Below are 27,865 nucleotides of genomic sequence, written 5' to 3'. Positions count from 1 at the left end.
CACTGTCACATCTATACATGGGTCGCTGGGACCCTCAGTGGCAGGTTATCTGGGAGAGGGCCTCTAAGGCTTCGATTTGTACTGCCTCTAAGGAAACCAAGTATAAATTGATCATGGGCTGGTATCATACTCTCAGAACTATTGAATAGACTGAACCCTGACATTGCTCCTCAATGTTGGCGTTGTGGGGTGGGACTGGGAACAGTGTTCCATATATTCTGGTCCTGTCCTCTCAACGGAATACTGAAAAAGTGCAGAGATTGATATATGAAGCTTTGGGTGTATTGCTCCCTCTAGGCCCCTTATTTATCTTCTCCATCTCTCTCACCCCACTTTGTCTAAGAAGCCCATTAACCTCTTCCAGCATATTGCCTTAGCCGCTGAGACCCTTATAGCCAAATACTGGAAAAGAACCCTCCCACCGAGTCAGACCTGTTAATCCGTATACGCGAGATCCTTTCCTTGGAATTCCTGACAGACTCTCTCAACAATTCTATCCCCTTATTCCTCTCGGTCTGGGAGCCCTGGAATAGTTTTACTGATAGGCAACCGCCTTGATTTCTTTCTCTCTTTTTCTCTTCCTTCTCCCTTCTCTTTCTTTTTCTCTCTATTCCACCTTGTGTGGTTGTAATGTGTTCGTCTTTGTGTACCCACTGTTTGTATTTCCCTCTCCTCCTCTCCCTTGTCTGTGGCTCTTGCAACCTTATTACCTGTGTTTGATGATGCGTTGAAGCACGCTTGTTTAAGCCCTTTATTAATTACAGTTGTGGGTTTATGCGTTAATATTTTGGTACCGGGGGCCTTTCCAGGACTTCCTGTGACTATTAGCCTGTCTTGGCCCAACCATTTGCCTGTTTTCTAATTCCTTTTATGACAATTGTTATTGGGCTTTGGCCCCTGTGATATCATTTATGTTTTCCTTATATTTGGATTTGTGTCCTTAGAAAATTCTTTAATAAAAATGACAGAAAAAAAAAAAGGTCAGGTCCATAAAAGCATAGTTGGATACGTTTGTTGTGAAAGTACATTACTAGCCTGCGCTGAGCCCTGACCTCATCCAACACTTTTGATATGACCTAAAACGGAAATTGTGAGCAAGGCCCTCTCTCCTAGATAAATGGGCAAAATTTAGACACACACTCCAAAATATTTTAAAAAGTCTTCCCAGAAGAGTTCAAGCTGTTTTAACTGCAAAAGGAAGGAAGGGGTGTCCCAAAGCTCCTGTAGAAGAAATGTGTAGGCTTTCAAAAACTTTTGTCCATATAGTGTACATTTGTGAAAAATTGGTTGTTCTAAGGAACGCGCTGAATTACAGCATGGAACAGTTTGTATCCATGCCTGTACATAGCATGATATTATATATAGAAGTAAAGGAAAAACAACAAAAGAAAAAAAAAAGACAAACTTACTGAATCTTCCTTTGTCTTGTTATTAAACATTTTTAGGTTATCTGACAGCCTCTCGCAGAGCCTTGCTATAGTTGTTGCCTCAAGTTCACTTTCAACCTCAAATGATTCCTGCACGAGAAATTAAAACAGCTCGTCAATCAAGATGATGTATCAGCTTACATGTTAAGTGGATGGTCCTCTAGTGGACCTCACTAGGTGAGAAGGACTTCCAGCACGAATCTATCACAAAGATATACCAATGGATAACTAGATTTATCTACAAAAAAGGTTTATTAAGATTCAAAGGAAATAAAAGTAATCACAAATAAGAGTAATCCCAAGAACCAATAACGCATTTCTATCACAGTCCTTGGTGTCTTCAGAGGAGAACACAGCAACTCATAGCACAATTAAACCTGATTGTGAGTTTTGTTCAGAACTTTATGAGACAGAAGTGCAACATTCCAAGGAGGATACTGAGGAATTCTTTAAAAAAAAAAAAAAAAATTACCGCATTTAGGGGCCGCCCAGGGGGTGGAGTTGGAGCTGGAGCAGGCCCTGAGATCTTTTTCTGGGAATACAGCTCCAGGGATGGATGGGCTCCCGTTTGAGGTATACCGTAAACTGGGTAAGACTTTGTTAGGGAAACTTCAAGAGGTTCTAGATGAATCCTGCAGACAGGGGTCCCTTCCGCAGTCAATGCGGGAAGCAATGATGGTACTAATTCTGAAAAAGGGTAAAGACCCAAGCGAGATGGGTTCGTATAGACCCATCTCGCTTTTAAATACAGACACAAAAATCTTTGCGAAGGTATTAACGTTGCGCCTGAAGGGATTAATTGGGGACCTGGTGGGGAGAGATCAGGCTGGGTTTACGAAGAATAGGAACGGAATTAGTAATATTAGGAGAGTCTATTCGGCCATTCAGCTCGGGGAGACGGGGGGGGGGGCACTCCATGTCACTAGACGCAGAAAAAGTGTTAGACAGGGTGGAGTGGGCCTTCTTATGGAAGGCATTGGAGCAGTTTGGGTTGTGGCAGAGCTATATAAATTATATCAAGTTGTTATATGATCACCCCAGGGCAAGAATAATTATAAACGATACTATATCTAGCCAATTTACCCTCACTAGAGGCACAAGACAAGGGTGCCCCCTGTCACCTTTATTATTTCTTATTTATTGAACCTCTGGCTGCTTTCCTTAAAAATAATTCTCGATTCCAGGGTTTTGCCCCAGGAGAAGGAAAAATTGCATTATATGCGGATGATTTATTATTGTTTGTCAGGGATTCGGAGACTCATTTAGTTGACATTATACAGGACATTCAGGAATTTGGTTGTATTTTGGGACTCTCAATCAACTGGAGAAAATCCTTATTATTGATTGTGGAAGGCATAGGCGAAGAAAGGTTTGGTGTATTAAAAGTAATAAAACATCCAGAGACCATGGAATACTTGGGGATCAGCATTAGCAGCAATCCCAAGCATTATATTAAGTTAAATCTAGCTCCACTGTTGGTAAAAAGAAAATTGATATTTGGTTAAAATTACCCCTGGGTAACAGCATCCCCGGTAATTATAGGTGAAGTATGGTTCAGAAAAATAGATGGTTTGGTGAAGATTTAAATTTGGGGCAGGAAAAAGGTTAGAATTAGATTAGACACATTCACTCTGCCTAGAGATAGGAGGGGGGATTAGGGGTTCCAAACTTTAGATTGTACTACTGGGCGGCCCAGTTATCACAGCTCACGGGTGATCAAGGTCAGTTGATACATGACCTCTTAAAATTTAAATACAAGGTGAATAGGAAGCACGTGTTTGAAGTACTGGAAAATAATTTGAAATTTAATAAGAAGGATACAATTTGCAGAGGCAAATTGGGTTTGGAGGAATGTTAAAAGTGTTTTAAACATTGTAGGAAGTGTGAAATTTAATCCACTGTGGGAAAATAATTTGAAAGAGATAAATAAAATTGAGCATTATGGTTTATGGTTAAGAAAGGGATAGTATATGTTGAGCAAATGTTCAGTGAAGGGAAGCTAAAAAACATAAGAACTGCAGAATGAGTTTGGGTTAGAAGATAAATATAAATTTGGCTTCCTCCAACTAGAACATGCAGTAAAGTATACTGGGGATATAAGGGCTCTTAGTATCCAGAACCATTTGCTGATTGAATTGGTGGATGGGGGTAGGAAATTGGGGCTGTCTGCAGTATATAAAATTATTCGATTAGGGAAACTAGAGGGGATGAAAGTTAAAAGTAAAGCAGAGTGGGCAAAAGAAGGAGTGCTGTTGGATGAGACCACTTGGAAGGGTATGACAGCGAGTGTGGTCCAGATGTCTGAAAATGAAAAACTTCGAACCTCTCAGTTTATGCCATTGCATAGACTATATTACACCCCTAAAGATCTACACAAATGGAAAATCCGTGCCCATGCGGACTGCACAAAATGGGGAAAGGTTGAAGCGAATCTGCTACATATGTTGTGGGAGTGCCCATATATAAATTATTTCTGGAATGAAATAAAAGAACAGATAAAAACAAAAATAGGTGTTAGTTTGGAGTGGAAACCAGGAGTCTTCCTGTTCGGTCTAATCCCTAACTTACCAGTGGTAAAAAAGAAGTTGATCTTGAATGCATTGAGTATAGGGAGGTTGATTATTATGAGGAAATTTATTTCCAATAAAAATCCGAGTAGTTCAGAATGGAAGTTGGAGTTTCAAAGGGGCAAAGGTTTTGAAAAGGTTAAAAGCAAAAAGTCAGAAAAAATGTTTGATATATGGAAGAAAAAGTGGTGAATCTGAGACGCTGATAACTCGGATGTTTCTGGAATTTCTAGAGTGAGATGAGGGTAAGATGAGATATTTTTTTTTCCCCCTGCCATGGTGGGTGGAGGGTGGGTAACAAAAGGACTAAATGACTGCATATTTGTAATTGTATTTGTACAATACAATACATATGTATTTGTAATTTGCTGTACTGTATTTGTAAGAGCTTGTGTTTCTTTTTGTAAGCATTGAATAAACAATGAAAAAAAAACGAAAAAAAAACTGATATAATCTAAAGGAGCATGTGACCAATATTGAATCCACAATTCCTCAAGTAATAGCACACAAAACACCTCATAGCATATAGTCATATACTAATTTCAGAGCTCATAAAAAGACTGTGAATAAGATATCAGACACTGCTAATATATCCGCATATATAGTAGAAAAAAAACGCCGCACACAAGGTATGCACAACCCACAGGTGAAGTTCATTCAGAATAAAGTATTAAAACAGTCCATCACTAGGAGGCTTTATGTGCTACTTGAGCCTCCTATTAAAAAGTCTGTATGAATATTTATATCAGCTTCACCTATTTGTAATTATTTAGCTAGATAGAAGTCTGGTATGGTATCCAGGGGTGTGGAAATTTTATAAAAAACTACTTGTCCACGGGACTAAAAAGGAGCAAAATCTACTTGTCCCTCATGACGATCCACTTGTCCCAGCCAATTTTCGCTTTTACGCTTTGATTTTTTCCTCCTCGCCTTATAATAGCCATAACTATCTACTATAATGACACCTTTTAATTTTTCAATAACATTCTCTGAACCAAAAAAAAATTATATATATTTAGGGAAGTGAAATTGAAATAGTAAAAGATAATTTTGCAGATTTGGTGTTTTTTCTTTTCTGCGCCATTTACCTTGTGGTTGAGGTAACATGTTAGTTTTATACTTTAGGCGCCTGATTACGCAATACCAGATTTGTATCGTTTACGTCATGTTTTACTAATTCTGAACTTTTTCTAATTTTTTTAATTACCATTTTTTAACCCCTGTAGCTTAATTTTTTTCCCGCATACCAGGCTGTATGAGGGTTCATTTTTTGCGCCATAATCTGTTTTTTGTATCGGTACCATTTTGGTATTGATCTGACTTTTTAATCGCTTTTTAACTTTTTTTTTCTGGGATATTATAAAAATTCCAAATCTGTGGTTTGGTATATTTTTACATTTACCGTACGGGATACATAATGTTATATTTTAATAGGTTGTATAATTACGCACAAAACAATACCAAATATGTTTATTTTTATCATGTTTACATGTTTTTATATAGGAAAAGGGGGTGATTTCAACTTTTAACATGGAAGGGGTTAATGCAGCGGTCTTCAAACTGTGGCCCTCCAGATGTTGCAAAACTACAACTCCCAGCATGCCCGGACAGCCAACGGCTGTCCTGGCATGCTGGGAATTGTAGTTTTGTAACATCTGGAGGGCCACAGTTTGAAGACCACTAGGTTAATGTGTGTCTTTCAAACTTTTATTAAAACTTTTTTTTTTTTTTTCTTTTACACTTTATTAGACTTATAGGAGGAATCATTAGATTCCTCAGACAGATGAATAGAGTTCTATTGAACTCCATTGATCTGTGTGCTCTGTGATCCATTGATAGAGCCTAGTCCAGCCAGGATCTATCAATGACAGAGCCGGGACAGCAGGGAACAGAGGTAAGCCCTCCGGCTACCTCTTATGTGGATTCTTCCCCCTGCGATCGCGCTGCTGGGAGGCAATCCACCCCACTAGCCCACCAGGGAGCATTCACATCTCCCTTTAGACGCCGCTGTCCGCTTTGACAGCGGCGATCTAAAGGGTTAATAGCCAGCCGCGGCGATCGCCGCATGCTGGCTATTAGCGGCGGCCCCCGGCAACTGAGAACAGCCGGGGGCTGCAGAGTATGGAGCGGGCAGGAATCCCGAGCCCGCTCCATACATACTGCAGAGCGCTGCATGCATCTCCCCGTGCAGACGTGCCTCCTCCCCTCAGCTCTCCGAATCTACAGCTGGGGGGAGTGAAGGCAGAGGACGCAGGTCTGCACGGGGAGAAATAAGCCACGCCCCCTCATCTCCCCCCACACATCTGCAGAGCAGGGGAGAGAAGACAAACACTGTACACAGCTTATCATCTCCCCTGCTCTGCTTCGGAGGACACAGGCTGCAGAGTATGGAGCGGGCAGGAGTCGGGAGCCCGCTCCATACAGACTGCAGATCGCCACCACACTTGTCAGGTCTGGCCCTGCTTGCCCGAAGCCGGGCTAAGGGCCGGACAAATTCACCTGCCCGGCGCCCAAAACTGCTAGTCCTGGGCGTCGGGCGATAGGAATTCCACATCCCTGGGTATCTTTTTCACAATCTTTTGTGTAAGCTCCTGCATTACATGAGCATATGACTATAAGTTATATAGCATTTATGGTTCAATAACTTAAGGAATTGTGGATACAATTTTGTTCATATGCTCCTTAGGTTATTATATTATTGAGCTGGGGTCTTCATATATTCGTATTAATCATTTTATACTATTGATTATAATTAAGCTTTGAGTTGCTTTGTTCTCCCCTGAAGACACCACTGACTGTATTACACTTATTTGTGGTGACTTATTATTTGTGGATCTAAATAAAAGCTACGTTTTAGGCATCATCCTTTTTACCTTTGTAGATACATCTAGTTATCCATAGGTATATTTTTTGCCCTTCCATTAGGCAGTCATGATTTGTCACATAACATAGTCCAGGTAAAAGTTTTCGTATATAACTAGTGAGCTTTTAATTGTGATTTTTTTACATTTTTATAAAAGACTTTTGAGGTTCAGTACTTGGATTTATAGCTTTTTTTTTCTTATTACCTATATCCTTTTCAAAAAAGAGCCTTCAATAGCAGCCCTTGTTACAAGGGAAACTGGCCTCTAACAAGCGAGAGTTGTGTTTGACTCCAATGCACACACAAAGCACATATGAACAATAAGTATAGAGCAATTAGTGTGCCTTGCTGTTTCTTGCAGCCAGGTACCCGACCCACAGCTGCACAATTTTACATAAAACTGGTAATATACTGTGACGTAAAAACATGGCAACGTTCTAAAAATATGCCATTAATCAATGATCAGGGTGACCGCATCCAGCACCATGCACTACACAAAAAGCGGATCTGGTAACCTTGTGTCGTTCACCGTTTAGTGGTTGCGCCAGGTAGCTAAATTCACTTCAATGTAAGCCAAAATGCTGTTACACAGTGCCCCCACAATACAATAAACAATGCTGGAATTGGTGGTGCCCCCAGAATGGGCGAGTTCTCCTGGGTAATGCGCTTGTTTCTTTCTTGGCCTGAGCGATGGGGGGTTACTTCGGGAGTGTGTGTGTGTATGTCTGTTTTGTTTTTGTGTATGTCTTTTGTCTTGATGTTTGTCCGGGCACGGATCTCCTTGATTTTCTATTCTGTGGTGCCTCATTATCCTGATTTTTCAATGGCTATTGAAGGAGGTCGGGGAGCTCTGTGTTTGTGCTGTACGTTTACTGTATTCTCTGTTTATTTTTAAACCAAAATTGTTTGAAATAAATACTTAAAAAAATAAATAAAATAAAAAAAAACTCAATAAAACAGCGCCGGGATTCCATCTCTTTTGGATAGGCCATCAATTAAAAAGTCTTGGCTAAATCCTTTTAACCCCTTAAGGACCAAGCCCATTTTAACCTTAAAAGGAAAACTGTCACATATTTTCTCCCGCACTATCCACAGGTACTGATGGTTTGTGCGAGAGATGCCGATTCCAATGAGCCATACCTTGCCCGGATCCACCTGCAATTGTAGTTTTATTTTCTGTGGAAATCTTGCTGTAACTGGCAAGGGCGGGGCTTCTGCAGCTTAACTGGCACTGACGTCAGCGCCGCTTATTAATATATTCATCCCCCCCCTCCAGTTCTCTCTCTATTCGCCGCTCCTAACTCGAGGGAGGGGGGATGAATATTCATAAGGGGTGCTGACGTCAGTGCCAGTTAAGATGCAGAAGCCCCGCCCGTGCCAGTTACAGACAGATTTCCACATACAATAAAACTACAATTGTGGGAAAATGGCTGGGCGGATCTGGTCAAGGTAGGGCTCATTGGAATCAGCATCTCCTGCACTATCCATCAGATGATAGTGCGGGAGAAAATATGTGACCGTTTTCCTTTAAGGACCAGGCCAATTTTATTTTAGCATTTTCGTTTTTTCCTCCTCGCCTTCTAAAATCTATAACTCTTTTATACTTCCATCTACAGACCCATATAAAGGCTTGTTTTTTTTTTTTGCGTGACCAATTGTACTTTGTAAGGAAACCTCTCATTTTACCATAAAATGTACGGCGAACCCAAAAAAATTATTTTTTTAGGGAGGAAATTTAAATGAAAACCACAATTTTGCACATTTTGGAGGGTTTCGTTTTCACACTATACACTTTATGGTAAAAATGACGTGTTCTTTTGATTGCTAATACTGTTCAGTGCTATGCATAGGGCATATCACTGATCAGTATTATCGGCTATCTTCTGCTCTGGTCTGCTCGATCTCAGACCAGAGCAGGAGACAGACGGAGGCAGGTGAGGGGACTTCCGTCCGCCATTACAAATGATCGGATCGCCTTGGCAGCGCAGCCATGTATGACACGAACACCGTTCCGATGCTTGCAGTCATACACAGGACGTAAATGTACATCCTGGTGCGCGAAGTACCGCCAAACCAGGACGTACATTTACGTCCGTGGTCGTTAAGGGGTTAAGAATGACAAAAACATGTCTTTACCAGAAGGATGACTATAAACTATTTTAAAAGTGCAAACAAGTTGTATTTGTGAAAAAAATTTAATAATCTATGCAAATCAAAGAGGTATGTAAGGAATTCTTACCAGAAACTTTAGAGCTTTTGCCATTCTATTTTGATCCTGTTGAAAAAAAATACAGAAGTGAACAATATGGATGGACATTCTACATAAATAATAAGCACAACCATCAAGACAGATATGGTTGTTTGTGTCCTACAGAACAGAAAGAGCAATTTTTAAAATAAAACAGCTGCATGCAATTCTATTATAAGCTATTGCAATTGCAGATATTGCAATAAGCTCATGCAATTCTATTATAAGCTAGTAGCTCATCTCTGTTCTGTACACTGATCAGTAAAAGGAGGTTCACACACTTTGCTTCCAGCAGGGAAGGTGAGCATATGAAGTTTAAGTGTCCCTGTCTGCCCCGTAAGTAGTCCCCTGGGACTCACCCAGTCCCATCTACTCTGGGTATAATCACACATCCTTCGGCATGATTGACAGCCCTAGTCACCGCTCTGCTCCCTAAGACGATGGCGCAGAGCGATGACGCGGGCTGTGCCAGGTCTGTCAGTCACACTGAGGGGGGTGTGATTACAGCTGGAGCAGCGGGACTAGGTGAAAATATCTACCTTCCCAGGTAAATACGTATGGGGCCGGAAGGGGGGTACTTTAAAATTTGATATCCTCACCATCCCAGTTGTCAGGAATGTCTCCTGGGGATGGTGAAGAAGATTTTACCATAAATAAAGCATTGCCACATGTTATATATGGTAAAACCTTGCCATATTCTAATAAAGGGTTCAGTTCTTTCACTCTATTATTCTGAAAGTTTCCCTTGATACACATGCAGTATGACGCATAATGTTAGCAGAATATGCCTCTCTGTGCTCCAACCTAGCTGTAATCATTTTATGCATACACAAAAAAATATATATTCATTACTTACATTCCTGTCATCATCCCATCTAAAAATAGAAAAACACAGAATAATACAGTTATTAAAGCTATAGTTCTATAGTTTCTTCCAAAAGAAAGTAAAATATTGTGACAAAGAATAATTGACTTCCCCCATTAATCCCTCCCCCCTTCCCCACACACATGCACAATATTTGAAGCACTATTAATTCAATATGTCAGAAAGGGAGTATGCAGGGGGCTCAGAAACTAAATACACAGTGAGAACTGGCTGTTTACTACAACTGACACCTGCCATCAATGGCTGGAATGAGCCAAAATTCTGATCCCAGACATTAAAATTCATCAAGACCTGTGTAGAGGAAAAGTTGCCCAGTTGCCCATAGCAACCAATCAGATCACTTTTTCATTTTTCAGAGGCCCTTTTCAAAAATGAAGAAAAGCAATCTGATCGGTTTCTATGGGCAACTGGTCGACTTTTCCTCTGGACAAGCTTTGATAAATTTTCCCCTTAATCCGTTAAAATTTTGCAGTCAATGATTGCTGGATCTAAGGCAGTTATGGGTCATGTCAAGAATCTCAGTGTGTAACAGTAGATTGCAAAATTGACAGACTGCATAAATAATTATGTATTTTTTTATTTTATATCCCAATGAACCTCTTGACATGGCCCATTTTGGCCTTGAGGACACAGCAAATTTTCATTTTTGCATTTTTGTTATTTCTTCCTCTACTTTTAAGAGACAATTCTTATTTTTGCACCTACATATCTATATGAGGGCTTGTTTTTTGCGTGACCACATTTACTTCTTGAAGTTACGTTTAATTTTAACATAAAATGTACTGTGAAACCAAAAAATTATTATTATTTGTTATAAATGATAAGAAAACTTAAGTTTTTCAACATTTGGGGGGTTTGGTTTTTTACACTTTATGGTAAAAGTGACATGTTCTTTTTATGCTTTAGGTCAATGTGATTAAAACAACCAACTGATATTGTTTTTCTATTATTGTACTACTTTAACCCCTTAAGGACTTTGGACATATGTCATCCTGATGATCTGGTACTTAGCGCACCAGGATGCACATTTACGTGCTCTGAATGACGCGAGCACAGGAGCTGCGTACTCATTCTTAAAAGGTAAAGGGTAAAGCATGTTCTAAGCTATGAGCTGTCTGAACATTTATAGGCATGCCAAGATGTATTCCATTAATTATACTAATATTACATATCAAACAGTGCCTTACCTTGTTTTCTTTCTAATTTCTGTTAAAGAAAGACAAATATTTCTTTATATTAGAGAATGTAAACACAAACGTTATACTTATTGTGTAGACAAATTTTTGTCTGTTCTCCTCCATACTTTTTTTTACTAGATGGCCAGATGTGGCATGCTACCTTAACATTTGCAACTCAAAATGAGGGTATTTCACACAATCTACACAGAGGGTAAAAAAAAAGTAACAAAGCTCAGAAAACCTGCTACCTATATTTTTCTACAAGGTATATGAAGTAATTGTTAGTCTAAAAAAATGGTTTTATTAAAAAAAATTGATAAATTAACAGAGAAAAACTTAAAGAAAATGTAAAAAAAACAAAAACACTCACTTTTGTTTGCTGTCCTCAGAGTCATCATAGTTTCCGTCCACACTGAATAATCAACCTGGAAAGAATTTGAAACAATAGTAAACTTCCTTCATTTCTTTCCCTATTGGTTACACTTACTTAGATGTGGATTTAAGGGGTACTCCAAATGTTTTCAAATCAACTGGTGTCAAAGTTAAACAGATTAGTAAACTACTTCTATTTAAAGATCTTTATTCTCCCAGTACTGCTGTATGCTTCAAAGGAAGTTGTGTAGTTCTTTCCAGTATGACCACAGTGCTCTCTGCTGACACCTCTGTCCATGCCAGGAACTGTTCAGAGTAGAAGCAAATCCCCATAGCAAACCTCTCCTGCTATGAACAGTTCCCGACATGGACAGAGGCGTTATCAGAGCACTGTGGGCGTGGCCTGCAAGCTGGACTGAGCGGACGTGTGAGCCGGAGCTCCCGCTTGCTCAGCCTAATATACCCTGCTTTTTATCACCCTGAGGGTTCGCAACCCACCTGGTCCTACCTGGGAGTTCTGCTGGAAGTGAGCTGTCTGCAGTAGAGTCCTCGTTTACCCTGTGGCAGCACACTGAAGTCTGGGATCGCAGGCAGTGGTGGTCCTGAAGCGCTGGGAGCCGACAACCAGCGAGTGCAGTGCTGCAGGAGGCTCCGGTGTGCGGAGGTGCTGTAGGGGCCAAAGCGCAGGTGTCCAGAGGATCTGTACAGGTCCCGGGAGTGCTGGGAGGCCCCCCCCCCCCCCCAATGCTGCCTTTCATGGGCGGGGCCTATTCGGTTACCCAGGCAGCTCCAGCCGGCATGTCTGTGAGGTGCACTGCGCTCATCCTGCCTGCTGCCCTGTGGTCTACACCTGCTGGAGGTGCATACCAGCCTCGCTCCTGCTGGAGGCTGTTGAGAGGGGATACTGCTGGCCCTTTCTGGTTCGTTTTGGAGGGGGTGAACTCCTGGCCCCAGCCTTGGACTCTGCCTCTATTCTTGTGGGTGTGCTGAGGACCCTGACCTGCTGTGCCCTGCTGGAACTCCATGGTGCTGTACTGCTGTCCTGCTCTGAAGCCCTGAACTGTGAGTCTTTCTGGAAACCTGTTCACCTTGCTGGTGCTGGACTGCTTTACTAACTACAGTGGGGGTACTCCCTGTGGGGGGTTTGCGGAGCTCTGGTCTCCCTAAGTCTGTCACTACCTCTCAGAAGTTACCCTGCTTGTTACTATGGGAGGATCCTGCAATAAGAATAAGAAATCCAAGGTGGAGGCTGAGGCGGCTAGACCGTTCTCTGAAGATGGTTCATTACGGTTATGTGGACCGTCCCGCAGGGACTCCTGTGCACCTACCCCCTCTGGTCACCCCATGCAGCCAATATTCCAGGGCCCAAGACCGACCGGGAAGCGCCTTTCCTGACCTGTCCCTCCTGCTGTTTGAGGGTCCTGACAAACCCCCCCCCCCCCCCCGCCGCCTCCCCCCCCCAAGGCCTGCTCTCCGGTCTGTTCTCCATATACTGCCTCAGATATTGATCAGAAATTTCGCGAAGTCTTGAGGGCCATCTCAACCTGCCAAACCTTGATGCTGTCCAGGGTTGACAAACTGCAACAAGACTTGGTTATTCTGCTGCATGAAACCCAGAAGATCAGGGAGCGTATCACGGAGGTGGAGCGTAGGGTCTTCTACAGTGGAGGAGACTCTACAGCTTATTCCCCAGCAAATAGCTACTCTCCAGCATCAGATGAAAGGAGTGGCGGACCGAGCAGATTACTTTGAGAATCGCTTACGCAGAAATAATATTTGCTTGGTGGGCCTTCCAGAGAGGGCTGAGTGATCTGATGCAGTTACCTTCCTTGAAACCTGGCTTAAGGAAATCCTGCCTGCTGACACATACTCTCCTTACTTCTGTGGAATGGGCTCATAGGGTCCTGGCCAGCTTCCTCCACCTGGGGGCCCTCCTAAACTCTTTTTGGCACAATTGTTGCACTTCAAAGATAGAGATGCAGTCCTGAGAGCAGAGTTCAGTCCGAAGAGTGAGCAGGCAGTGCAGCATCCACCCACTGCAAACATCTGCAGGAGAGGTGAAGAACCATGTAGACTCTCCATCCACTACGAAGGCGAGGTTCTTTTCAATGGTGCCAGAGTGGCGTTTTATCTGGATTTCTCGGTGGAACTCTGCAAGCACAGAATGTAATTCACTGAAGTTATTCAGCGCCTCCGGTCTAAAGGTTACAAAGGTATGCCATGCTGTTCCCGACGCGGTTGCGAATAGTGGATGGCGAGTCTACATAGTTCTTCACCTGTCCTGCAGATGTCTTGCAGTGGGTGGATGCTGCACCGCCTGCTCACTCTTCGGACTTAACTCTGCTCCTGCTGGACTTCTCACTTTCCTTACTGTTTAGTTAGTCCAAGAGTTAGGGGGTATCTTGTTTAGGGCATTCCCTAGGTTCCTGTTTCCCTAGGGCTCTCTGTTATATGGGTATAGGCCTTAGGTGTGTTGGTTGTTCCTTACAGTTGTATGATTGGGGGGAGCGGGTTACTGGATTGTTCTTCAAAGCTAGTACTAGCTCTTCCCAGATTTCCTAGTACTGTTTAGAGTATCGGTCTGTACGTGTTTGCTTAGTGTTAGACAGGGAGTTTTTGGGAATATTACTTACTGCTGCGGTTTTTATGTTTGTGTGTTTTTGTGCCCAGTTTGTTGGTTTGTCTGCTGTGTGTCTGGTTTGTGTGCCCTGGGGTGCTCCTCCCTCTGTACAGAGTCTTGGCATTATCTCCTCCTGTCAGTGTCTGTCTCCAAATGGTATGATGGGGTCACTTAAAGTTCTTAGTTAGAACGTCTGTGGCCTTAATTCTAAGTTTAAGCGGGAGTTGTGTTTGGATTTTGTTAAGCGCCACTCCCCACGTATTATCTGCCTGCAGGAAACCCATCTTAGGGTCAGAAGGTGTTGACCCTTAAGCGGGCATGGGTGGCCAGGGGTTATCATGCTTCTTATTCCACTTCTGCAGGGGGGGGGGGGGGGGGGGGGAGATGGGGGTCGGTCCTACTGACCCTGTTCTTTTTGTAGGAGACTTTAATGCTGTTCCGGACCCACAGATCGATCGGCACCACTGCCGTGGAACCCTCTTCTCCCCAGCTTGCGTCGTGGTGTCTGGTGTTGGCTCTCACTGCGGTCTGGAGATGGAAATTTCCGAATGACTCGGCCTTCTCCTTCTAGTCTGTGGTGCACAAGTCCTTCTTTCGGATTGACTGGTATTCTTCTGGTTATTCTAGAGTTCCGGATTGTCTGGGCTCCTTTTTGGCAGGTCTCCCCCTTTCCCCTCTCACGCCCGCTCAGGCTTCTGCCCTTAAAGGGGTACTCCGGTGAAAACCTTTTTTCTTTTAAATCAACTGGTGGTAGAAGTTTAACATATTTGTAAATTACTTTTATTAAAAAATCTTAATCCTTCCTGTACTTATTAGCTTCTGAATACTACAGAGGAAATTCATTTCTCTCTGCTGACGTTATTATAATAATAATAATAACGCTTTATTTATTGTTGTCCTTAGTGGGATTTGAACCCAAGTCCCCAGCACTGCAAGGCAGCAGTGCTAACCACTGAGCCACCAAGCTGCCCTTAGCATACATCTGCTGTGCATGGTTGCTAAAATGGACAGAGATGTCAGCAGAGAGCACTGTGCTCATGATGTCATCAGTGTTCCAAAAAGAAAGGAATTTCCTCTGTAGCATTCAGCAGCTAATAAGTACTGGAAGGATTAAGATTTCTTAATAGAAGTAATTTACAAATATGTTTAACTTTCTGCCACCAGTTGATTTAAAAGAAAAAAGGTTTTCACCGGAGCACCCCTTTAATGCTCCCTTTACGGTTGAGGTGTCTCAGGCAATCAAGGAATTGCCCCCTGGGAAGACCCCAGGTTTAGATGGGATTGTTTGGGCCTGGTATGGGATGAACGAGGTGAAATTAATCCCTATATTGCTCAAATTGTATAATGCTGCCAACGAGTTGAGAAGGCTCCCTGACTCCATAAGGGAGGCCCTAATTGTAGTTATCCTTAACCCCTTCAGGACCAGGCGTTTTTCCCATTTTTGCTCTTTCGTTTTTTCCTCCTTACCTTTAAAAAAATCATAACTCTTTAAATTTTGCACCTAAAAATCTATATTATGGCTTATTTTTTGCGCCACCAATTCTACTTTGTAATGATATCAGTCATTTTACCCAAAAATCTACGGTGAAACGGGGAAAAAAAAAATCATTGTGCGACAAAATTGAAAAAATATAGCCATTTTGTAACTTTTGGGGGCTTCCGTTTCTACATAGTAAATTTTTCGGTAAAAATGATACCTTATCTTTGTTCTCTAGGTCCTACTTGTATAGGTTTGATTTTGTATTCCTTCAGAAAAAAATCATAACTACATGCAGGAAAATTTATATGTTTAAAATTGTCATCTTCTGACCCCTATAACTTTTTTATTTTTCCGTGTTCAGGGCGCTATGAGGGTTCATTTTTTGCGCCGTGATCTGAAGTTTTTGTCGGTACCATTTTTGCATTGATCTGACTTTTTGATTGCTTTTTATTCATCTTTTCATGTTATAAAAAGTTACCAAAAATACGCTATTTTGGATTTGGAATTTTTTCCATTGACCGTGCGGTTTAATTAGTGGTATATTTTTTTAATTTGGACATTTCCGCACGCGGCAATACCACATATGTTTATTTTTGTTTTTATTTACACTGCTTTTTTTTACACTTTTTTTTTTGCAATATTATAGCCCCCATAACATTGCATTTACTGATCTTTAACACTGTTCAATGCATCTCCATAGAGATGCAATGATCAGTGTTTTCGGCGATTGATTGCTCAAGCCTGGATCTCAGGCTTGAAGCATTCAATCGGCGATCAGACTGCAGGAAGGAAGGTAAGAGACTTTCCTCCTGTAGTACAGCTGTTCGGGATGCCGCGATTATACCACGGCGACCTGAGCTAGCCAGGCACTTTTACTTTCACTTTTAGCCGCATGGCTCAGCTTTGAGCGCGTGGCTAAAGGGTTAATAGCACGCGGCACCGCGATCAGTGCCGCACGCTATTAGAGGCGGTTCCCAGCTTCACTAGGACGCCGGGCCCGCCGTGATATGATGCGGGTCACCGTGGGACCCCGCGTTATATCACGGGAGCGGGACCAAGGACGTACTCATACGTCCTTAAGGGGTTAAATAGGCACTGTCAGATACAAAAACTAATAGGTTTTGCAATTGCTTTCATTAGAAAATTTTCAGTATTTCATACTGAAAAAGCCAGTCAAAAAACTGCCGCCCCCCCCCGCCTGCTTGGACACATACTAGTCCTGCTGTGTCCATGCGTCATCATCTAGGTCATGGACACACTTCCTTGATTGACAGCTGTGAGCGCAGGGCTCACAGCTGGAGGAAAAATCCTCCCACTGTCAGCTTGTGTCCCGCTACTGTCAGTGAGGACAAGTTGGTAGTTGTAGTTTTGCTAATGCTAGTGGAGATGTGAGCAGACAGCATACTGAGGGAAAGGGCGGAGACCTGCACAGTGAGGCCACGCCCCCTCCCTTTGAAAGGAATTCAGACTAGTGAGCTTAATTAAAAAAGTGTAATAAAAAAATAAAGATGCTAGACATATAAAAATTAGATGTACATGGTCAGGATTAGGTACTCTGCCGGATTCCTAATGTTCTATTTCCCTTTTAAAATGTGGATATTAAGGCTGCTTTCACTCTATGAGCATTCATGAGTTATTAAACGTCCATTTTCTGTGTGAAAACAGATTTATAATGGATGAAATAACGGGTGCTAATGGATGAATAAATACTCATCCGTTAAGACCCGTTATAACATCCCTCATGTATGGCCGTAACACCTCTGCCTACAGACTCCCACAGCCGGGACTACTACTACTCCCATCATGGAAAATACTTCTTTCCATGATGTGAGTAGGAATTCCCTGGCTGCGGGAGTCTGCAGACAGCTGGGGAGACTACATTAGTGTTTGTACTACTACCCCCATCATGGAATATAGTCTGTTCCATGATGGGGGTTGTAGTACAGGGGCTGAAGGATTGATCGCACCGGGTCTCACTTCTGAGAACAGATGCGATCAGAAGTTATTAAGCAGGGGAGGGGGGCGGCATGGTCCGCAACCCTGTGATGTATTGTGCGTTTTAACTTTCATTTTTCATTGGGGGGCAAGATATATAGCGCTGCAGGGGGGGGCGGACACAGACATATACCCTATATTTCTAGCCCCCCAGCGCATATATTATATTTATATATTAGGGATTGACTGATATCGATTTTTTAAGGCCGATAACTATACTCTGTGGAGGTTAGGGCCGATAGCCGATAACTTATACCGATATTCCGGTATAAGTTATCGTCTATTTAGCCCGCCGCTGCCCCATTGCCTTCCCCATTCCCGGTTTAATAATTTCCTATTTCCGGGGCCCGCGCTACTTCTGGCTCCGGCGTCCTCCCGAGCTGTCACTGTGCGCACTGACAGTGACGTTGCGTTGAGGAAGTCACTCGCCATTGCGCAGCGCACAGCGTAACACAGGACGCCGCAGGAGCCAGAAGTAGCGCGGACCCCGGAAACTGGTAATTATAAAACCGGGGATGGGGGAGGTAATGGGGCGGCGGTGGTCTCTGGCTGGGGCGTTGGGGGGTGCGGCGGATTATCGGCAAGGTAACTGCAGATACCGATAACGTCCAAAATCGTGAATATCAGCCAAACCGATAATTGGTCGATCCCTAATATATATACCCCCCACCGGCGCATTAAAAAATATATATCCTCCTCCGGCACAAGTATAATGTATCCCCCGCCGACGCATGTATATGTACCCTCGCAGCATCTATATACATATGTCACTGCTGCGCTATGAATGTAAAGCATTCTAGCAGCAGCATTGGTCGGTCCGATGCTGCTGATAGAAATACTTTTCATTCATAGCGCAGCGCCGGCATATGTATATAGATGCGCTGTGGGGGGCAGAATGCTATATGTCTGCACCCACTAGCACTTCTATATACAGTGGTCCCTCAACATACGATGGTAATTCGCTCCAAATGAACCATCTTTTGTTGATGGATCCGTGGAATGTTAAATATAGGAAGGTATACTCACCTGTCATCGCCGCTCCGGACCGTCACCACTGCCCTGGATGTCGCCCTCCATCGCTGTTGCCGTGTCCCCGCCGCTCCAGACTGTCTCTGCTGCCCGGTATCGTCGTTCCTTCTCGCCGTCATCATGTCGCCACGCACGACGCTCCTATTGGATGACAGGACGGCATGCGCAGCGACGTGATGACGACGATGGAGAGCAACGGCGATGCAGGGGATCCCGAAGAGGACGGTCCGGAGCACCGGGGACAGGTAAGAGACCATCACTGGAGCACACGGGGCAAACTGCTATCCGGCGGCAGCTGAAGCAGTCTGCGCTACCGGATAGCCGTTTATGTGATGGCCCTGACATCCAAAAGCATCGTATGTTGGTGCTGCCTTCAACATGCGAGGGCCTCTGAGAGGCCATCGTATGTTGAAATTATCGTATGTCGGGCGGTCCCTGTACATATACCTCTGCAGTGCTATGAAGAGCTGACATTATGCGCTGCTAAGTACTTTTCATTCATAGTGCTGCAGAGGTATATGTATATAGAAGCGCTGGGGGGGGGGGGGGGGGGGGGTGCAGACATATAGCGTTATCTGCCCCCCACAGTGCCTCTATATACATATGCCGGCACTGCGCAATGAATGAAAAGTATTTCTATCAGTAGCATCGGACCGGCCGATGCTGCTGCTAGAGTGCTTTTCATTCACAGCGCTGCGGTGACATATGTACATAGATGCTGCGAGGGTACATATACATGCGCCGGCAAGGGATACAATATACATGCGCCGGCGAGGGATACATTATACTTGCGCTGGCAGGGGGTATATATTTATTAATGCTCCAGCGGGGGATAGAGATTATACATACATATACACACCAAAAACAAAAGTACTGCGGCACTCCAAAAATAAAGTGAAAAGGATTTATTGTCCTGACATCAGAAGCGACGTTTCAGCTGCCCGATTGCAGCCTCTCTCAAGCTTGCAATCGGGCAGCTGAAACGTCGCTTCTGATGTCAGGTGAGTAAATCCTTTTCACTTTATTTTTGGAGTGCCGCAGTACTTTTGTATTTGGTGTGGACATTTGCACATCCCCTTGCCTGGGGTGTTTTTTTCTGCTGGCACCCACTGCTTTGCATATTTTGGTTGTGCTGCTCCACTGTGTGTATGTATGTGTGTGTGTATATATATATATATATATATGCGCTGTATGTCTGTCCCCCCCCCCCCCCCCCCGCAGCGCTATATATCTTGCCCCCCACAGCGCTTTTAATATACATATGGCCCCTGCTACTCACAATGTTCATTTTTTCAATCTCCCGCTGAGAGCCCCGATTGGCTCCTCGGTACCGGCCACCCAGGACTCCCCGCGGGGGATTCAATAATGAAAAGTGAAAACACACTATACATCGCAGGGTTGCGGAGCATACTGCCTGCTCCCCTGCTCAATAACTTCTGATTGCATCAGGTCTCAGAAGTGAAACCCGGTGCGATCAATCCCTCAGCCCCTGTACTACAACCCCCATCATGGAACAGAGTATGTTTCATGATGGGGGTAGTAGTTCAAACACTAATGTAGCCACCCCAGCTGTCGGCAGACTCCCGCAGCCAGGGAATTCCTACTCCCATCATGGAAAACAAGTCTGTTCCATGATGGGAGTAGTAGTAGTCCTTCAGCACTGCAGGAGTCTGCTGATGTCACCTCTTCTGAGCATGCTCAGATGTAATAATGGATATTGTAAACCAGGTGCAAACGGATGACATAAAGCTCATCCGTTTGCCATAGACTTCAATGTTAAAAATAACGGCCGTTAATTGACCCGTTTCTTGTGACGGAAGAAAAATTAGTGCATGTGCCGTCTTTTCTTCCGCCACAAATAACTTCCGTTATTCATGACGGGCTATAACGGGTCATAACGGATAATTCAAAAATCCCATTGACTTGAATGGGATTTTGTAACGGACGTTCAACATCCGTTATTAAGGCTTTTCTAACGGATGTTTATAACGGATGAATTTTATATAGTGTAAAAGGGGCTTGCTAAAATCCTTGCAAATAGGCTTAAGGGGGTTATTACTTCCCTTGTTCACCCTGACCAGACGGGTTTCATGCCGGGTAGAGCTATGGAAGTTAATGTAAAAAGGCTCCAGCTTAATCTATCGGCCTCGGAGGGAGATGCTTCTGCGGGTTTTGTGGCCAGCTTAAATGTCTAAGGCCTTTGACTCTGTTGAATGGTGCTATCTTTGGTGGCTGTTGCGTGCCCTCTGATTTGGACCTCGCTTTGGGAATTGGGTTAGGTTGTTGTATGATCAGCCTAGGGCCTGTCTCCAAACTCTATTTATCTGACTCGTTTCCCTTGGGCAGGGCTGTCCCTTGTCACCTTTCCTGTTTGCTCTGGCTGTGGAGCCATTGGCCGCGGCAATCCGTGCCTCGATCTATTCGTGGTCTACAGAGGGGGTACTATATAGGCCGATGATACCATAGTTTATCTGGCTGATGCCGATGAATCTCTCCTGGCTTTGTTTGATCTCCTTGACACATTTTGGCTCTTTTTGGGGCATGCGTTAACTAGGCCAAACCATCCCTTACGCCTTTATCCAAGAGTGTGGTCCTTCCGACTTCTCTTCCCAAGGGCCTCCAGCTGGTGGAGAGTTTCTGTTATTTGGTGGTGGAGGTGTCTGTTTCCCAGGTACCTTTATGACCCTTAACCTTATGCCCTTTTACTCTTACTAACACCAGACTGCGGGGCTGGTCCTCTTTGCCTTTAACGTTAGCTGGCCGTGTGAACATCTTTAAAATGATTTATCTTAGAGCTGGGCGGTATGACCAAAATGTGTGTATCATGGTATTTTTGTAACTTATGGCGGTTCCACGGTATATAACGATATTTCTTTTACCCCCCCCCCTGTTCTGCACCCCCTCACTGAATCATGTGACCCACCAGCGCTGTTCTGCTCCCCCCCCCACCCAATCATGTTACCCGCCAGCGCTGTTCTGCTCCCCCCAAATTAATTATCAGCCCAGCGGGGTACTATTCAAATATGTCACCTTCAAGCACTGCCCTCCTCTTTGTTGGGGGCCGCCTGCGCTGGAACTCTATACTGTACGCCAGTGGTCTCCAACCTGCAGACCTCCATCTGTTGCAAAACTACAACTCCCAGCATGCCCGGACAGCCAATGGCTGTCCGGGCATGCTGGGAGTTGTAGTTTCGCAACAGCTGGAGGTCCGCAGGTTGGAGACCACTGCTGTACGCTGTATCCCTATTCCAGGGCTGCAAAAGATAAAGAAAATAAACTTTAACTTACCTACGTCGGCTTCACGCTGTTCCTTGGGACTGGAACGTGGGACAGCCGTCAGCCTATCACCGGCCGCAGCGATGTACCACCCCAGCCAGTGATATTCTGAGCCCACTGCCATGTAAGAAGCCGGCTAGAGCTCCTTACATGACAGTGGGCTCAGCCTATCACTGGCCGGGGTGGGACATCACTGCGGCCGGTGATAGGCTGACGGCTGTCCGACGTTCCCATCCCCAGCGTAAAGGCCGACGTAGGTAAAGTAAAGTTTATTTTATCTTTTGCAGCCCGGGCATAGGCATACAGCAGTGGTCTCAAACCTGCGGACCTCCAGCTGTTGCAAAACTACAACTCCCAGCATGCCTGGGCATGCTGGGAATTGTAGTTTTGCAACATCTGGAGGTCCGCAGGTTTGAGACCAGTGGCGTACAGTATAGAGTTCCAGCGCAGGCGGCCCCCAATAAAGAGGAGGAGGGCAGTGCTTGCGGGTGACATTTGTGATTAGCGCAGCGCTGGGCTGATAATTCATTCCCAAGGGGGAGGGGCCCAACCGGTATTGCGGTATGGGAAAAATTCATATCGTGCAGCCCAAAAATTTCGGTATGAACCGGTATACCGCCCAGCCCTAATTTATCTTCCTAAGTTTCTTTACTAAGTATCTTTTTCACCTCTCTCCTATTGTTCCTCCTAAATGGTTCTTTAAACGACTGAATGCTACTCTGAGATCCTTCTACTGGCAGGATAGACCTTCAAAACTGGATCAAGCTCTTCTCCAGGCGTCAAAGCAACGAGGGGGTCTTGCAGCTCCAAATATGTATGGCTATTTTCTTGCTTCGCAGCTGGTCTACGTGGCATGGTGGATCAATCTGGATCTCTTGAATGCAGCCACGGCTCTGGCGGGGGTGCTCATGGGGTCCTATGAGTACTTTACGAATACGCTGTACAGGTATTTCTGTAGTATACAGCAGCTGATAAGTACTGGAAGTTTTTTTTTTTTTTTTTTTTTTTTAAAATAGAAGTAATTTACAAGTCTGTTTGACTTTATGGCACCAGCTGATTTAAAACCATTATTTTTTCCACCGCAGTTCCCCTTTAAGGTACATTGAGGAAAAAAATATTTGTTATTTCACAATAGCTGCAGCTGATTTGGCCGATATTGCTACCCACTGACTTTAATGGGTAGGAAAATATGCAGCAGCATATACGCAGCACAATATGGCACGTATGATCTTACCCTTAAACTGCTATGAATTTTGTATTTAACTGTATTTAAAATGTATAACTGATAAACACACGTTCCCAATATATTCCAAGACAGAAGAGGCTAGGACAACGCTAGTTGAAACATTCAGTAGTATACTGGTACATCCCTTACTGTTATCTATACAGCTATCTAGAAGCCAAATAAGCAAGATCAGCAGAGCTTATGGCAAGTTGAACAGTCAATCTATGAGCTTATGAGCAATGTGTGTTCCAATTTGCACATATAGTTAAATCAGACTTTAATCTTCTTTATTGACAGTAGGATCTGACTAGCAATTTTTTTGTATCACTAAAGCAAACCAATTGGCTTTCATAGGTTACACTTTTATGGCAACAAATCTGATTGCGATACAAAGGTTACCCCACAAAACATCAAACTTTTGCTTAAAAATCAATAAAAGTTACCATATACATCTTTGTACCCTCCTCTCGTTCAATCTCCAAAGCCATTCTTCTTATGAATGGAGACTTCTCTTCTTTACTGCTAGCCTGAGCTTTGAGAACATATGGATATTCTCTTTCCTGTTTTAAAGTGTTGTAAAATAAAATAATTTAGATGTGCGAGAATATGCAACAACGAGTGTACATTTACAACTTTATTGTAAAATTCCCTTGTACAAAGTTTTTGCTTAAAAAGGAGTATTCTATCATATGTCTACCACTATATGAACTTTTCTACCAGTATTTGTATCCATCAATCATATATTAGACAAAGACCATGTACCAACAATGTGATGACCCACTATTAATATGTCTGTTTCTGTTGGGATTTTTATTTTTTTAAAAGGGGCCAGGGTGCTCTGCCATTTTGCGCAAGTGGCTTTTCAACAAGCTAGAAATCCAGCTGAGCCACTCTCTGGCTGCAGCAGTGATCCAGTCAGTTTTCTATCTTTGCAACAAGTTAAAAATGTAACAATATTGATCTACATGCATGAACAAATTGTTTCAGCTTTGGGCCCCCCATTCTAGTGGTCGGTAAGGATCCAAATTGTGTGGCCCCTTAGCCCTCACACATTACCTATCCTATGGCTAGCTGATAAACGTTAATGATGCTTACAATAATAGAAAGGAAAAAGTCAGTGTGAGTAGAGCTCATAACATTGGGATACTCATCCACAACATCTGTGTGACTTTTTTTTTCTTCTTACTTACCAAATATTGTTTTCGATGCCTAAAACCAGCCAGGTGCTCCACCATTGGGTCTACATCTGTGTCACATTCACAAAGTTCACAAAAATATTTTGTTACAATTTGATTTCCTTTTGTTTTAAATCGATATTCAAGCACATATTCCACACCTGCAGAAACAAAAAAAAAGAGCTCTTTAAAACAAGATATCTTAAAAGGGGTACTCCGCCCATAGACATCTTATCCTCTATTGTTGTGTCAATAGGGACCATAGCACTTATGTGGCTTGAAAGAGAGTTAGTTATTTAACAGCAGCCGATGGTAGGATGCTGCTACTTTGCTGCAACAGCAGACAGGGTCTGTCATAGGTGTAACTGCACTAACCTGCTGCTAGACAGGTAGTGCAGGTGACAGTGATGACAAGCATACTTAAGTGTCTGTGATACAGTTATCCTCATCTGTTCCCTCTGTTCGGCTGGCAGGCTTGGGGCACGAGCGGAGCTTCAGGACATCACCACTGCTCTTTCACTTAACCTACTCACAGCAGGGCACTGCAGAGAAACAGCAGCGGTGACGCCAGGATTCTCCATCTGTTGCCCAAGTCTGGCAGCAGGTTGTCATCAGTGTCACCCACACTACCTACCTGTAGCAGCAGATTAGTGCGGTGACACTGATGACAGTTTTCCTTTAATGACAGGCAATAATGCTTTTGTACACAAAGGATACCAAAGCACCGTATGAGCAATCAGAAGCCTGCATTGTGACATCTCTTAGTGAATCTAGATACTAAAAAGTTATTATTAAAGTTAAAAAATATTTAAAAAATGTAAAAGCGTTACATAAAAAAATACACAAAATGGTAACTGCATTTGTCACAATAATAATAAAAGTATAATAAAAGTTCACACATTATTTAAACCACACTGTCACTGGAAAGCAGCCATGCTGAAAAAAAGCCCTGCAGGCCATACTTCCAAAACAGCCTTGGTACTATTGGAAAACAACATGAAGCCAATGTAGCACTTTATTTATAATTTTTTTTTTTTTTTTAAGCTCCATATGCTAGGACTGACGCAATTAAAATTAACATTGACTTACCCTCCCACAGCAAGTATCACTGTCCCGTCTTTCAGTGTGCTCTCCCTGCTGCTTTTGGGGCCCAGCATGTAAAACTGCAGCTCAACTAATAGCCAGCCACAGTGGTGTCCCTTGGCTGGTGATAGGCTAAGCAGCAGTGTGACGTTTTGGGCCAGGGCAACAGGAATAACAACGGGGCTGGGGCTTAATAAATTGCCGATCAGCCTATCACTGTCCGAGGCTGGGCACAACACGGACTTCACGGACATGTTGGCAATTAGATGATTTACAGTGGTGGCAGGGCTATTGGCCAAAAGAGGTGGGGTTTTCGCCAGAAAGGGCAGAAAAAAGCATTACAAATACAGCAGTAGCCTGCCTCCAGTGCAGTTAAGAAAAAATTACAATATTAAAAACAAGATGGATTTTTCCTGAAAGGCTGCACCATCTTTCACCTGGTAAGAAGCGTAAGAAACGGGGTCACCGGCATTATCTACCTGTATATTTATGTTAGTGCGTGTGTGAGCCTGCTGTGAAGTCACACACAGGATCCGCTGTCGATTTGAAGGCAATTCTTAAGTATTTTTGATTGCCTTGTCGAATCCACACCTGCAGACACTGTGTGTATGACTGCACCTCCAAATTGTAAAAACCACCAGCCCTGTAGCTTAGTGATAGACACAACAATTCTTTATATTATCCACGAATTGCTCCCCTTTCTTTTGCTGGTGGCTGGAATTCAGATGTTTCAGTTGCAAATGGAGCAGTGATTCTGCTGTGTACTCAATGGTTCAACAAAACAAACATGGGCATTAAATAAGTCATCCTGAATTTTTACATTTTATGCAAAAGTTCCCCAAAAGTGGAAAAGAAATGTGTTAAGAGATATGTATTGAAAATGTTCCTAAGAGATATTATGACGTCTACTATTAGCCTTTTCGTAAGACATACCAATAAGAGGCTCCCGGTCTGTTCTTGATAAGTAATCTTTTAACTTCAAAATATCTTTTCTGCTGACCTCAAATACAGGTTCTGTAAAATAATAAATCAGGCATAACCAAGTGAACAAAATATCAGCAGAATACGGATGTCCCAGAAGTACAATGGTCTGTACAGGGTTTCAAAACATCATAATATATCCATTTTCATTATCATAATCTTGTCATTCACAACTTGATAAGGTTAATATAAGCTAAAACAAACCAATCATTTCCTTTAGATAATTAATAGGGGATATTATATGAATCATTTAATACTAAAATCCTGAAAGATTGTTAATAGCCATTTTAAAATGTACAGTATTTCACACAAAAATTCTCTTTTTATGAGGTTTTGCTGACTTTTTTTTTTCTTAGTGCATGAATAAGGGGGTCCGCCCCTGAAACACTGTGCCATGACTGATGAAAGTACAGACATTGCTGCTATTTCTTGCTGCTATATGTAACAGAGTCCTGCGAGACAGTCTTTGTGCAATATGAAATAAGAAAATAAAGCCGGAAGAATATTCCTGAGAAGAGTGAGTTATTGCATATTTTTACTCACGTAAAATACTGTTTAAGTTGGCGTGCTGCTAGCACTTTAATAGCCCTACACACGTGTTTAATCCAGTTTGTTCTAGTGGAGTTGTTTGGAGCTCTGAAAGTATGGGCTTTCTTTCCATGAACTGAATAAGAAGGAACTCAATTGAGTTTTGCTGACTCTAACCTCCTGGTACTGATCTGTGCTGCTGAGGGTGATATTTTGTGACAATCAGCCTTCTTGCCCCTCAGGCAGCTAAGGCCCAGATTTATCAAACTGTGTGAGAGAAAAAATGAAGTGATTTTCCCCACAGCAGCCAATCACAAGTCAGGTTTCAGTTTACCAGAGCCTAATGGCTGAGTTGTGATCGTTTGCGGTGGGAAAATCTTTCCACTTTTTCTCTCACACAGTTTGATAAAGGATATCTGGGCCATAGTCCTTTCTTAGTGTATGTTCACAGTGAGGAAATTCTATGGGGATCAGTCCCATTTAAATCGGCGCTACATTTGCTGAAATAAAAGTGCTGAAACTCAAAGGCCCATTAATCAATTGGACTTTGCTTGCAAATTCTGCAGAAAGTATAAATATGTTCATCCTTTTAGCAGAACTCAGATCTGTGGTGGAAATTCCGTTACAAAAATTTTTCTTTGTGAGCTGAGCAGCAGGCTCCCATCGAAAGCAGCCTCCCATGGAAATTTAGAGCAGAATGCCCATAGTGTGAACGTACCCTTACTCCCCCTGCAGAAGTAGTCTTCTCAGCTATACTGCTGCAGATGCTATGCTCCTTCCCCAAAAAGCCAGTTATATTGACCTGTTTGCAGTGAACTGTGGATCAATATGTAGAGCACTGACTCTGGTACCTGACATTAGTAAAAATGTATGTTATAGACTAGCCTATCTGAATAACTTTCAAACATACTTCTATCCAATACACTTAATAA

The 27,865-nt window shown here is 43.1% G+C and overlaps 1 protein-coding gene and 1 long non-coding RNA gene across 2 annotated transcripts in view; one reads left to right on the top strand and one right to left on the bottom strand.

Moving 5' to 3' along the window:
* The window catches only part of LOC130273671 (uncharacterized), a 105,264-nt gene that overhangs the window by 13,025 nt on the left and 64,374 nt on the right, over positions 1-27,865 (bottom strand). Inside the window, exons 18-25 of the mRNA XM_056520852.1 lie at positions 26,358-26,438; positions 24,357-24,502; positions 23,610-23,726; positions 11,540-11,594; positions 11,179-11,197; positions 9,962-9,980; positions 9,097-9,132; positions 1,410-1,517 (exon numbers count right to left, since the gene is read on the bottom strand). Of these exons, the coding sequence (XP_056376827.1) occupies positions 1,410-1,517; positions 9,097-9,132; positions 9,962-9,980; positions 11,179-11,197; positions 11,540-11,594; positions 23,610-23,726; positions 24,357-24,502; positions 26,358-26,438 (581 nt within the window). The remainder of the gene's footprint in view (positions 1-1,409; positions 1,518-9,096; positions 9,133-9,961; positions 9,981-11,178; positions 11,198-11,539; positions 11,595-23,609; positions 23,727-24,356; positions 24,503-26,357; positions 26,439-27,865) is intronic.
* Positions 1,483-26,991, top strand: LOC130273672 (uncharacterized). The gene is made up of 3 exons (XR_008844080.1): positions 1,483-1,604; positions 10,964-11,071; positions 26,762-26,991. It is a non-coding gene; the product is annotated as an uncharacterized LOC130273672 (long non-coding RNA).

The sequence above is a fragment of the Hyla sarda genome, chromosome 5 (genome assembly GCF_029499605.1).
Source record: "Hyla sarda isolate aHylSar1 chromosome 5, aHylSar1.hap1, whole genome shotgun sequence".
NCBI classification, from domain to species: Eukaryota; Metazoa; Chordata; class Amphibia; order Anura; family Hylidae; genus Hyla; species Hyla sarda.
The sequence above is the reverse complement of the archived record's forward strand: the minus strand, read 5'-3'. Positions and strand labels throughout refer to the sequence as shown.